Genomic DNA, 13,655 nt, shown 5'->3' on the forward strand with positions numbered 1-13,655 from the left:
CGCACGACGCCGGGGCCGGAGGGAGCACTGTCCACCTCCCCGATCAGCTCCGCAGGGCCGGGCGAGCCCGAGGGCCCGGCAGGAGGCGGGCGGCAGCCCCAGGCGAGCTCAGCGGCGGCGGGAACGCAGCCGCCGCGCATGCCGGGAGCCGCCCGCCGGGGCGCGCAGTCCCGCAGGCCTCGCTCCGGGTCGTCCGAAAAGGGGCCCCTTGCTGCTCCTTTGCAGGCTCGCGAGGAGCCGCGCTCGGACCGCCGGGTGGGGAAAAGGCCCGTGAGGCCCGGCGGAGCGAGCCGGGAGGAGCTGCACCTCCCTGCGGGAGGGACGGCAAGAAGGATCGAGCCACCTCCCCTGCCGGGTCCCATTCAGGCGTGGGGCGCAGAGGCGGGCTCCCCGGGCTTCCCCTTTAAGGGAGGCGGGGCGCGGCCTGCCGTTTGGCCGCCCCCTCGCGCCCTCCCCCGCAGCCCTGAGCCGGCAGACCAATCGCCCGGGCGGCGGAGCGAAGGCGGGAGAATGCGAACCCTTCGGTAGGCGGTAGGGGCGGGCCGCCGCCTTATTTGGAGCGAGCCGTGCGCAGGCGCAGAGGCGGCCGCGGGCGGAGGGGCGGGGGCAGGCCAGCGGGAGGCTCCCCGTCAGGCACGGAGGGTGCCTGGGGACAGGCGGGCGGCGACGGGCTTGTCATGGGGATCCGGGCTGCGAGACGGCACTGGTAGCATCTGGGGACTCCGAGAGGGACAGGAAGTGTCAGCGCCCGGGACTCCGGCGCCGGCCCCGCCGAGGGGATCCCGGCTGCTCCGATCCGGAGTTTCGCCCCGCCCCTGGGCTGGTGCCGCGGGGGCGGGGAGTGAGGGCTGCTTTGGGGGGGAGTGGAGGTCGGGGAGCGCGGCCGTGCCCTCTCGAGCAGCGGCGGGGTCCCCGCGGCGCCGGGCTGCGGAGCGAAGGGCCCGCGGCGGCCGCGGCCGGTGCATGTACGGCTGCTGGATGCGGAGGCGGCGGCGGCGGCGCTGAGCGGCAGGATGTTAGGGCAGCAGCAGCAACTGTACTCGTCGGCCGCCCTCCTGACCGGGGAGCGGAGCCGGCTGCTCACCTGCTACGTGCAGGACTACCTTGAGTGTGTGGAGTCGCTGCCCCACGACATGCAGAGGAACGTGTCTGTGCTGCGAGAGCTGGACAACAAATATCAAGGTAGGGGCCGCGGAGCTGCCGGCCTCGGAGCCGGTGGCGGGGAGCCTGCCCGGGGGAGTGCCACCTCCCTTTCTCCCGTGACAGTCTCCCCGAGCGCACCGAGGGTCTGCTGAGCGGGACGGGGAGGACTGGAGACCGGGTTCGGGCCCTCCCCTGCCCCGCGGTGGGCGAGGACTTTTCTGGGGTCCCCGGATTGGGGGTGGGGGTCGCTCGTCAGCCCCCGCTGCAGACCCAGTGGCTGCAGCTGCCGCGGAGGGGAATCAGCCATTTTAAGCAGCAAGCATTTGTTCTGGCGCTCGCCCGCCCCATGCCGCAGACCGCGCCGCCCCGGCCCTGGACTGTGCAGCCGGGCAGGGGCCGGAGGGAGTGAGCGGCCGGGCTCCCGCTGGTCTGCCGGGAGCGCTTCCCCACCCGACTCGCCCCCACCCCGGAGCGCGGGTGCATTGGAACGTGAGGGGGGAGGGGGCGAGAGGCCGCGGAGGCGGACTGAGGGGCCTCCCTCGGCGCCCCAGCCCCGGCCCGGCGGAGCGCAGTCCGTTCCGCTCTCCCGCCTCGGGAAAGTTCCCGGTCGCCTAGCGCCGCAGCCCTGGCCCAGCTCCTTCGGCCAATGGTTAAGAGGGGAGGGGAGGGGAGGGGTCCCCCGTCGGGGAGGAAGAGAGGGGCGTGTGTGGCGGGGAGGGCCCGCGCCGGGGGCGGGGCCTGCGGGCGTGACGTGGGGCGTGGGAGGGGCGCGGCGCGGGTTCTCGCGGGCCTGGCACAGGGCTGGTAGCGAGAAGGGCAGTGGCGTGCCGGCTGCTGAGGAGGGAATCGGGGCAGTGCGGGGTGTTGGTTCGGCCCTAGCAGAGTCCGAGTCGGGGTTTGCAGCATGTTTGCGGCGATGTTTCCCGTCTCTCCCAACCAGTGAGTCAGGACGGGGATCAGCAGCTCGGACGGTCGCGGATCCTGGCTCCGCGTAAGTTCCGGGACATGTGTCACTTCCGGGCCTGTGGAGGATGTGGGTTGGTTGACTGGGCAACCGCCTGGCGTCCCCGAGCCCCTCCTACTCCGACTTCAGTGATGAGGCCAAACCACCCTTTGCGGGCCGACCCGGGAAGCCGGGACAGAGTCGACCTTTCTTATAGTGTTACCATCTACTATCGGTTGTGTCACTAGAAGGGCAGTTTAAAAGGGGAAATGTGTTGCGTTTAATAACCCTGAGTCGAGGAACAGACCTTGAACATAATAGGGAAACAGCCATATGGACTTTTAAGATAACTTCCAAAACCCATTCTCTATTTTTGTAGACACGTCAGTGATCCTATAGTTTAAAAGTCTCTAAGGAATCAGCTTCTTGGGTGACATTTTCTGACCTGTAGCATGTTAGAAATTTAAGTGTCTCTGATTTTTTTAGTTTATAAATTTGTCTCTGTTTTCTGAATCCATAGGATTCGTAAGGACCGAATCCTGTGTTGCGGGGGCGGGGAAGGGAATTAATACTGATACGCCAGGTACAGACCATTATTGAAGTATTTCTTTTACAGATAAAATTTACAGAGAGTTTAAGTAACTCGTCCGGTTAATTAGATGTAGACTATATGGCTCCAAAGCCTGCTACTTTAGATGCACATCCTTGTTTTCAAACAATTTAAATTTAAAAAAATAAGAACTGCCCAAGGGGATTTCTAGAGGTATGGCGTACATACATGAATGGTAACCTAAACGTGATATATGCTTAATAAGTGTATATTGAATCTTTCTAGTTTTTCAAATAACTCTTAAGTTTGTAAAGCTGGCAGGTTTTTGCATTCTTTGAAGGCACATGTTTCCTTTCACAAGAGTTAAGCTATTTGAAGTTGGTGAGGGATGCTAAAATTTGTTGACAGGGAAATCTGCTTCCGGATCATCTATAATTGTCCTGTATTAATAGCTCTGGTAACAATAATAGAGTATGCCTAACAAGATCGAGACATTATAAAAATTCTTAGCTCTATGAAGATTGTGATTAATTTAATGATTAATAATAAAAACCCATCCAGTTTTGACTCTTCACGTGGTTACAGAGGTCAACTTTCACAGTGTTATGTTTATATATATTTTGTGTTCTGGGTTCAGATTTCTTTTTTTTTTTTTCCCTCCACTGGCTAATAAGTATTTTTTTGGTTTTGGATCTAATATTTCTAGCAATATTTAGTGATATAAATTATATAGGCAGTCAAAGAAATTTCTCTCCCATCTACTTGAGATACTTTAAGAACTGCTGAAAAACCTCTAAAGAAGATAAATGAAGAAAACAATTTAACAATTGAAGTACTTATGAGATAGGGTTATTAGAGAACCTTTTTGTTCTAGAACAAAAAGAACAAAAAGAAATTATCTAGTTTCTTAGATAAATAACCTTCAAACTAAAATTTGATACTTAATTTCAAGTGCTTTTCATATAATTGATAGAAAAGTGCTTACACTGCAGGGTCAGACGTACAGATTTGGCACGATTCAAAGTCTAGGGTTCTTATCTCTTCAGTTGTAGTTTTTTCACATGCAGAAGTGATGACTTCCTGGTGGAGTTGCTGTGGGGATTAACTGAGAAAGTCTTTACCGCATAGAAAGCGCTGAGTAAATGTTAATTGCTTGTCTTATTTCACTATACGATAAGGTGTCTTAAAATTTTTTTTTATCTCATGTATAGTATTAGTGTACTGGTATGATATATACTATAATTAGCCTCTAACATCCGATTATTAGGTGCAGAATATTTGAAATGAGGTTTACCTCTTCATTTTTAATCCTCAGTTTTTTATGTGTCTGAGTGAACCAGTTTCCTTATTTTTCTTCTAGGGAACTTAGGTTCTTAAGAAATCTGCTTGGATGCCTAGCTAAGCAAATGGAATAGATATGAACTTTGTTGAAAAATATGCTATGCAGGTATAAGTACTCTCAACCGTGTGGTGGCACTTTGTTAGGTATTCCAGGTTAGACAGTTGTACCTCAGCTATGAGTACTTTAATTAATGAGTTGTGTTTGATATTTGCTTTGTGTGCCTTACTTGCAGACAGCCCCAATGTATATATTTACTCCTCTAACATTTCTATTTTTAGTAATTATAATACTGGAATATAAAACTGGTATGCCATGTGGTATGAAAAATACCAAGCAGACAGAACTCTTTCAGATAGCATTACGTCTTGTAAGAATAAGAAATTAAACAGATTTGAACAAAACTAATCTTAAGTAAATTTTTGGTGACATCTGAAATTATATTTTCGGATTTTTGGATACCTTCTAGTGACTCAGCTATTTTTATTTGATTTAAGTAAGTGTGTTCCATGTGCCATGCGACTAAATCAGCAGTTCAGAAAGCATAGAATCAACTACGATTTATCTACAAAGGCAGAATGATCCAGTGCTGAGTTTACTGTAATTTTGTTAGTGGTTCGGTCAGTTGATGTCAGAACCAGAACCTACTCTGGAAATAGTTTCATCTTCTGAATTTCCCATATGAGGCTAAAATAGAGCCATTAAAACTAAGATGATGGGAAGCTAAGAGTTGCTTATGCCTGCTTTGTTAAGACTTTGATGTGGAAGTGAAGCTAATAGTAATCTCTGGAGTCATGTCACAAGTCATTGATTGGACTGTAAATCCTGTAAACATAGTTGGGCAGTAATCTGTAGCCTAGTCCTATAACCTTTTCAAGTTTTAGAGCTGGACTCCAGCCTGCAAATTTTATATATAGGGTTGTCTTGAAGGTGTTACAGCACTAAGTAGACTCAAGTGGCATACAGTGTTCCTGCCCATGAGAAATACTTTTGATCATTAATTAGTCACACATCTCTTATCCTTTTTAATATAGATTAATGAAGTATAGATTAATAAAGTATACTTTATTTCTAAGTATACTTTCATATTAGATAATGTGGTCTTTGTATGGGAAGTAGTTTTTATTGTATACATACCAAAGAGGAGTGTGGTTTCATGGTTTGAGTTCTAACTTCAATTCTGTAAAAAATAACTAACTTGTAAATGTTATGTATGCTAACCCATGATAACATTCTCATTTTTCTTTTCCTTTTTTAGAAACGTTAAAGGAAATTGATGATGTCTATGAAAAATATAAGAAAGAAGATGATTTAAACCAGAAAAAACGTCTACAGCAGCTTCTCCAGAGAGCACTCATTAATAGTCAAGAATTGGGAGATGAAAAAATCCAGATTGTTACACAAATGCTCGAATTGGTGGAAAATCGGGCAAGACAAATGGAGTTACATTCACAGTGTTTCCAAGATCCTGCCGAAAGTGAAAGAGCCTCAGATAAAGCAAAGGTGGATTCCAGCCAACCAGAAAGATCTTCAAGAAGACCCCGCAGGCAGCGGACCAGTGAAAGCCGTGATTTATGTCACATGACAAACGGGATTGAAGACTGTGATGATCAGCCACCTAAAGAAAAGAAATCCAAATCAGCAAAGAAAAAGAAACGCTCCAAGGCCAAGCAGGAAAGGGAAGCTTCACCTGTTGAGTTTGCCATAGATCCTAATGAACCTACATACTGCTTATGCAACCAAGTATCTTATGGGGAGATGATAGGATGTGACAACGAACAGTGTCCAATTGAATGGTTTCACTTTTCCTGTGTTTCACTTACCTATAAACCAAAGGGGAAATGGTATTGCCCAAAGTGCAGGGGAGATAATGAGAAAACAATGGACAAAAGTACTGAAAAGACAAAAAAGGATAGAAGATCGAGGTAGTAAAGGCCATCCACATTAGGATTATTTGTCTTTTCTATAATTCGTTTACTTTGAGAAAATGTTTTAGGGTAAACGCATAAGACTATGCAATAATTTTTGATCATTAGTATTAATGGTGTATTAAAAGTTGTTGTACTTTGTCTGTGATCTTAATTTTCTGCACTGAATGACCAAATATTTTAAACCAGGTAGTCTTTGGATCACCTGATGAAAGGAGCAGGGAACAGGAAGAAGAGGGTGGTATAAACATTATAAAAACTTCACAAACCATGCCTATTTCATTTTCACTTAAAACTGCAGTGCTATTTTTTTGGTAAACACAAAAGTTTCACTAGCATTTTAGTTGTACATGTTTAAAAAAATTTTAAATATAGTAGGATTTCTCTGTAAGCATCAAATGATCTTGGGTACTTTAAAATACAAATACTATGCCTTTTGAGCTGTGTTTTCCCTAGCCCTGTTTATACATAGCTTGTTCCTCTCTAGTCTTCCAGGACTTTAAGGAACTGGAAATAAGAGTAATTTGGGATTCCGTGTGGAATAATGCGCTCTTATGAGAGTACTTGCTGCTGTCTTTTCCTTAGTAGCATTTTGATGCACTGTCAGTAGCCCATTTGTAAATGCCTTGCTGCTACTTTGTAGATATATTTAATCCAGTGCTTAATAAGGCAGTTTTGAGTTTTGTTTTAATTGGGACAGGTAAGAGTAGTTAGGATACCAAAAATGCAGCCATTGGCTTACATTGGCCAACTTTGGGTTATGTAGTATCACGGTTCAAAGTTGAACAATTTAAAAATGCCTCTTAATTAATAGTATTTTCCATGTGATCCGCTGCCAGGATGCTTAGCCGCAGGCTATCAGTGGAAAAGGGCATATAGTGGTCTTTACATATTGCCTTTATGTCAGAGAGTTGTTTTAAATGGTTTTGCTAGTGGTTATAGTTTATTTCTGTCCCAATCAGTGACTATACATTATTTTAAATAATAGTGTATTTACTTTCTTAACTTCTGGTATTGGTGCTGTTTGACGTTTTCACATTTAATGAACTCATTTCGTTATAGCAATGCAATTCATAATGTATTTGTAAATTGAAATTTTTCCAAGATTCTGATATTTTAAGGGTAAACTGCTTGATGGGTATATGTCCATATGTTTAGAGAAAGTTTTGGTTTTGGGGGGTGGCAGATTGAGTAGCTCTCTGAATCTGTGTGTAACATATGTTGTATTCCTCATTTCTTCCTGATCTGATGATCTTGATTTCTTTTTGATTAACATGAAAAATCCTGTATGCTTGTTTTTGGGGGGGAAAAAAAAAAAGCTTTTTTCTCTTCTAGCTCTCCTGTGTGACTTTGAGGCCAGTCATTTCACCTTATCCTGTGTCAGGTCATTCACCTGTAAAATGAGTTGGCCTAAATATCTCCAAGATTCCTCAGAAGTGTCTAGCATTTGCACTGTAGTGAGGATTTTAATAATGACATGACTTCTCTTTCATTAATTTTGTCCTTCATTCTGAGGTGTAAAGATAGTTTAAAGGTGAGTTTGGAGATGGGTAAATGCACAATGTTTGTTAGCTTCTGCCCTATGGATATTTTGATTCATGACTGGAGCTAGTTGGTTCTATTGCCTTTTGAGTGAGAAATGTTAGACGGCATGATTAAGAATTCAGGAACTCCTTTCTCATCGTAATCACTTAGTTGAGTTGTAAGGAAATCTTTTCTCTCTCTTGAGAATATAGCATTATGTTTTTGTGATTACAACCTTGTTACCAGAATGGAGCTTTTTACTTGACACCATTACAAATATCAGTAGGAACAAAACCCCCAAAGCCTTCAGATGTGACTTACATAGAAGTCACCACTTTTTCATGCATAAATCTGCCTTGGCAGATGGGAGAAAAGAATAAACTTCCTAATAGAAAGGCCCAAGTTTGGATTAGACGTGACAGGAAAATGAACCTGGAAAATCCTGGAAGTTGTGCTCTCTTGAAGACCTAATATCTGAAAGTTTTAATTTTATGAATTTTTTGTTTTGTTCTCTGTGCCATCTTAGAAGTCTTAAGCATGCATAGCATATGATTGGAATTCCTTCTGTTGAATATTCTGGGTCTCATACACCATCTCATGTCATGGTTACCAACTCATATACTAGTGGTTCTCAGACTTACCTCACGTTGGAATTACCTGGGAGTTTCAACAAATACTGATACCTGTGCCCTACCCTCAGCAATTGTGATCGAATTAATTTGGAATGTGGCTTAAGCATTAGAATTTTTAAAAGATCTTCATTCTAATGTACAGAAATGATTTGGAACCCCTGTCACATTTCACAGTTTTCAACTTATTGAAAGCTGCTGTGGATTCTCTACATCCAGATTTATGCAAATCTGAAGCATATATAGATGCTTATACACACATGAGAGTGTATCCCCTGCCCCCAGTGACACCACCACCAGTGCATGAATCAACATCTGAGCGCTTCTTGATGTGCCAGCACTGTTTTAAGCAGTTGTGGTAGAAAAATATCCCTGCTTGTGGACAATACATTCTAGTGGAGGAGTCAGATATGTATAATGTGAGGTAAAGTGCTAAAATGAAAGCCGAGTAAAGGGTTGGAAATGAATGGAAGTGGGGTGGTGAGTCTTTTAATTATGGTGATTTTAAAAGGTGTCTCTAAGGAAGTAATTCTTAGCGCTAAGAGCAGAGATAAGCCAGGCAGACAAAGATTTGAGGAGAAAAGGGATCAAGCTTGGCAGTTTGACAAAAGCGGAGCGTTAGAGCACAGTGTACGGGGGCTAGGAACTGGGGACTCTTGTTAGCCATGGTAGGAAATTTGGGAAGCCATTGAAGGGTTTTGAGCCATCGTCTGACATTTAAAGATCACTCTGGGTATTGTGTACACAATATTACAGGCGAAAATAGGGAGATTTAGGAGAAGCAACTCAGAAGCCTTCACGTCGAGTGTTGGTGGCTTGGCCTGGGATGGTTGCAGCAGCAGCAGTGTCTACTGGTAGGACTCGGCGTACTAAAGCTGCAGCCAACAGAACTTTGGCCCAGGGATTGGAAGGCACAGAGATGACAAGGGTGACTTGAGTTTTTGGCCTGAGGGGGAAAAAAAAATCAAGATTTGCGTTTTGCACTTGGCTTTGAGATGCCTAGTAGATTTCTAGTAGAATCCAGCATGGAGCCCTGCATACGACCATTAGGGTAATAGGAGGTAAACATTTTGGAGCATCAGTCTATGCAGTCTATGCAGGTTGAAGCCACATGACTGAAATTACTCAGGAAATTAGACTTTCTCAAATGTGAGTAAGCATGTGTTACTACGTTTGGTTAAAATACAGATTCTGCCTCAGGAGATCGGTGTGGGGCCTGAGGGTCTGCATTTCATTTTTTTTTTGAGACAGTCTAGCACTGTCGCCCAGCCTGGAGTGCAGTGGCGTGATCTCGGCTCACTGCAACCTCTGCCTCCCAGTTCAAGCAATTCTTTTGTCTCAGCTGCCTGAGTAGGTGGGATTACAGGCACCTGCCACCACGCCAGCTAATTTTTGTATTTTTAGTAGAGACAGCTACTGTGTTGGCCAGGCTGGTCTCGAACTCCTGACCTGATCCACCTGCCTTGGCCTCTCAAAGTGCTGGGATTACGAGCGTGAGCCACCGCGCCCGGCTGAGGGTCTGCACTTCTAGCAAGCTGCTCAGTGCCCTGGCCCAGCGGCATCAGCACCGCTTGAGTAGCAACCAAGTAGATCTGGAAGAGGTCAGCCCTGTGTCACTCCAACATCTAAAACTGGGAGGAGCTAGCAAAGGAACCTGAGAGCTCTCGGTATTGTGAAACAAAGTGTTTCCAGAAGGGAGTCGTCTGCTCATTCAGGTGCTGTTCAAGGAAGGTGAGCACAGAGAACTAACCGTTAGACAACGGGGGTTGTTGTGGCAACAAGCTGCAAGTTTAGGGGCTGGGTTGTGAGCAGAAGGGGACTGAGGTAGAGATGGCAATTGTAGACAACTCAAGCTTTGCAAAGGGGAACAGAAGTGGGTCATAGCTGAGGTGGAGGTGAGCTAAGGGTGGATTTGAGCTTTTCGGGAAATAATATGGCATGATTGATTATATGCTGATGGAATTCCATTCGAAGGGGACAGTGGATGCTGTTGCCAGGGAAACAATGGGCAAGATGGAGCAGGATGCAGGACTCAGGAGAGGTTGGTCTCGATAGGCAGAAGGGACAGTGCATTGTCCACGTCCACAGGTAAGGCGGCACTTTTATTCACTTACTCAAATACCTGTGCACCTATTATTTGCAAGGCATCGTTTTCAGTACTGGGGATAAAGCAGTGACCAAAATGAGACAATCTGTAACCTCGTGGAGCCTAGATTCTGGAGTGAATGGGGCGTATATGCAGGTAGGTTGCTGCATTTGTTACTGGGAAAATGATAGCTCCCACTTTCCCAGCTGAAGAGGTGACGGGAAGGGAGTTGGAAGTCTGCAGGAATGAGAGGCGTGCAGCGTCGCCTGGAGAGTAGGAAAGTGGATGGCCCCGGAATGCCAGAACTGTGACCAAGCAGCAGGTTTGCGTCGTCACTTCACATGACCAGGCTACTCATTTTGTTGCCTGGATGCAGGCACGAAAAAGAAAAACGCAAAATAACAAATATTCAAAATCTCTACAGTACGCCAGAAAAATTGCATCTCCCCAGTCCTTTTCATACCTATTAGGTGGCTTCCTCTGGGGTTCTGTCCTCATTCCCCCTCCTGAAATGGAAGGAGCAAATTTTTAAGGAGCAGTTAATACAAATAAGCTAGATGTCTCTTCTACGCTTTCTGAATCAAGTGCTTAGTCCTTTTATGTTGTTCAAAATGTATTTTAAATGAAGTTATTTTGGAACTTTCTTTACTATAAATATTGCCTAAACTGTCCATCAATTAGAGAAACCACAGCTCCTTTATCGTTTCGTATTTTCATGCGAGGGAAGTGGTCTGGACCAAGATTCCAGAGAGGTGGGCTCAACCTGTGATCTTGGAGAGCTCACTCATCCTCTTTGGCCTGTAGTTTGTTTAGCTGGAAAATGAGTGATTTAATATATGGTTACCTAAAAGTGTGGCTGTTATTTGTGTCTTAACATTAGTCAGAGGAAAGAGGTCTCCTGGTCTCAAACTTACTAATTGGGTAGTTTATAAAGTAACAGCTTTAATTCATGTGTGTGGTAAGTAGACTTTGAAGCAGGGCTTTCTAAGCTTCAGACACCACAGACAGATCTTGATGGATTTTGCCATGTCTACACACCATTCTAATTTTATATTTAAAAGTATTATGTACTTAATGCTTTTTAAATCAACTCACTTTTTGATGTAGATTTATTTTTAAAAGGAAGCATATCACTTTGGTAAATGGAAAGTTAGCATCACTTTCTGTGAATAGGAGACTACCTTAAATGTAATGAAAACAGTGTTATTAAACTCTAGCTATGCAGTATGACCAGTGAAGACAGCTCAAAATCTGTCCTTTTTTAAATTAAAAGATGTGATTAGTAAGTACTGTGAGGTAAGGGTAAAAGACACGTAAACACCAAATTGAGTCTTTCTGCATGATGTGCTCAAATGGATTTCGAGACTTTTCTTGAGTACTACCTACTCTGGGAAACACTTTAAGTAACAAAAGGTTAACCACTTCAGTTTCTTGACTATCAGCATAAAACAAATGAACATTTCTTAGTTTAACAGCACTTATCTAGTTAAGCAAATGGATGTTGCCTCTTATTAAGATTTCTGCAAACCTCATAAAGTATTTGCCAATGTTGTATATATCAGTACTAAAGTAACTGACATTATCATGACCCCACAGGAGTTTCTAGTCTTACCTGTTTTCTCATCTGAGGATTAAAAATGGCACCTCCTCAGTGCATCTCTTTTTTTTCTTTTCTTTTCTTTTTTTTTTTTTTTTTGAGACAGAGTCTCTCTCTCTCACCCAGGCCGGAGTGCGGTGGTGCGATCTTGGCTCACGGCAACCTCCGCCTCCCAGATTCAAGCAATTCTCCTGCCTCAGCCTCCCAAGTAGCTGGGATCACAGGCGTGCACCACCACCCCTGGCTAATTTTTGTATTTTTAGTAGATATTTTAGATTTTTTTTTGTTTTGCCATTGTAGACCAGGCTGGTCTCAAACTCCTGACCTCAAGTGATCTGCCCGCCTCAGCCTCCCAAAGTGCTGGGATTACTTGTGTAATTACTTGTCAGCCCCTGCACCCGGCCTCAGTGCGTCTCTTTGGAAGCTGAGAGAGATTTCCTGGGCCAGCCTTGCAATACCATCACTTTTGGGCCCAGCATTCCAGACCTGAAAAAATCCTTAGAATTATCCAGATAACTTCCTCAGTTATCCACTTGCTAGTGGATTCTTGATTTAGTAGTATCTGCTATAAAAACAAAAATTCCAATTTCCTTACGAATTGGATAAAAGCAACATGTCTATGTCTGTCATAAACATGGGAGGAATGAGACTTTTAGTGCCGCAGCGTATTTTGGTATTTTGGATAGCTGTGTACCTGTAAGCGCAAAAGTAGTCTTTCAGATTTTAATTGTATTGGATAGAAATTTTCCTGCCTTCTTAAATCTGTCCTTAAATCCTTCTTGGCATATAGTAGGACAAAGAAACATTTAATATATTCATCCGTTGACTCAACGCCATGTGATGATACAGTGACATGCTTAAAGCTTGCTCCAGTATGGAGGGCCATTTGCCTCTGTACTTGCCTCCGACTGGTATTTAAAATACATTTGGCTGCTTTTCATTCTTCCTTGCTTCTAAAACTGTCTGCCTCATAGTTTGTAGTTTGTAGTGTGTTGGAAAAGCATTTGGTTGAATTTGTGCCTACCTTCAGAATAAATAGATTCTAAGAGAGTATCTAGTGCTTGACTGCAATGTATGGTTTTGGTTTTTTAAATACATGCATTGTTTTTTCTTCCCTGTTCTCATGTTCAGATAGCAGTGTTTTGCCATGTACTTACTTTGTACAGCAAGATCTAATGGCTTTGTGTGACAAGAGGCCTTAACTTATTTATATGGTGTTCTAATCTTAGAAACTTCCCACACAGAAACAGGTGTTAGGCCAGCTGGCTAGTTTTCTCTCTAGGTGTTCAGGTTTTAGATTAGTCATATGGAATCATACCCTTGGTGGGAAGCAAATCTTTTTGGTTCTAATAGAACTTGGTTTACCAAGGATATAAAATGGTAGAATACAGCAGTTTCAAGCCTTTTAGACAGACTTCCGTTGCTTTTCTGTGCCTTCCCGAGATGTGATAGCATTTTTCAAATTTCAGACATTTTCTTCTGTATTGATTTCCCATCAATTTGACAAAAGTAAATTCTGATAGATTAAGCAATTATAAAGCACCATAGCAACATGACTGGAAAGTTCCATTTTGACAGCAAAAACTTTGTAGTGGCTTTGGCTTTGAGTTTATAGTGTTTGAGTATCGCATAGAATATTTTCTTCGTCCACATCATTGTTACTTCAGGAGAATTCTGACTAAAGTGCAACTTAGTGGAATTGACAACCCAGCACTTTTCTAATTACACACTGAAAAATAAGGACATTTTCCTGTGTCCAGTTAAGAGAGGGAGAAACGCTAGAGTTCTCTCTCTCTCTTTTTTTTTTTTTTTTTTTAAGCAGGCTGGAGTGCAGAGGTGCTATCTTGGCTGACTGCAACCTCCACCTCCCAGGTTCAAGCAGTTCTCCTGCCTCAGCCTCCCAAGTAGCTGTGATT

General features: G+C 44.5%; 1 protein-coding gene across 1 annotated transcript; it reads left to right on the forward strand.

Annotated features, from left to right (window-relative positions):
- Positions 1–871: 871 nt before the first annotated feature.
- On the forward strand, positions 872–6,044 carry ING2 (inhibitor of growth family member 2). The gene is made up of 2 exons (XM_032298730.1): positions 872–1,182; positions 5,234–6,044. Exons 1-2 carry the CDS (start codon positions 1,014–1,016, stop codon positions 5,902–5,904), a joined length of 840 nt encoding a protein of 279 aa, XP_032154621.1. The 5' UTR covers positions 872–1,013; the 3' UTR covers positions 5,905–6,044.
- Positions 6,045–13,655: the final 7,611 nt, after the last annotated feature.

This window comes from Sapajus apella, unplaced genomic scaffold, assembly GCF_009761245.1.
Source record: "Sapajus apella isolate SASKATOON/1434 unplaced genomic scaffold, GSC_monkey_1.0 scaffold39, whole genome shotgun sequence".
Lineage (NCBI taxonomy): Eukaryota > Metazoa > Chordata > Mammalia > Primates > Cebidae > Sapajus > Sapajus apella.

Excerpts from the sequence above, each read along its gene's own strand:
- ING2 (XM_032298730.1), top strand. The coding sequence starts at position 1,014 with ATGTTAGGGCAGCAGCAGCAACTGTACTCGTCGGCCGCCCTCCTGACC. Across the intron at positions 1,183-5,233 it reads GCTGGACAACAAATATCAAG|AAACGTTAAAGGAAATTGAT; the intron begins GTAGGGGCCGCG and ends TTCCTTTTTTAG.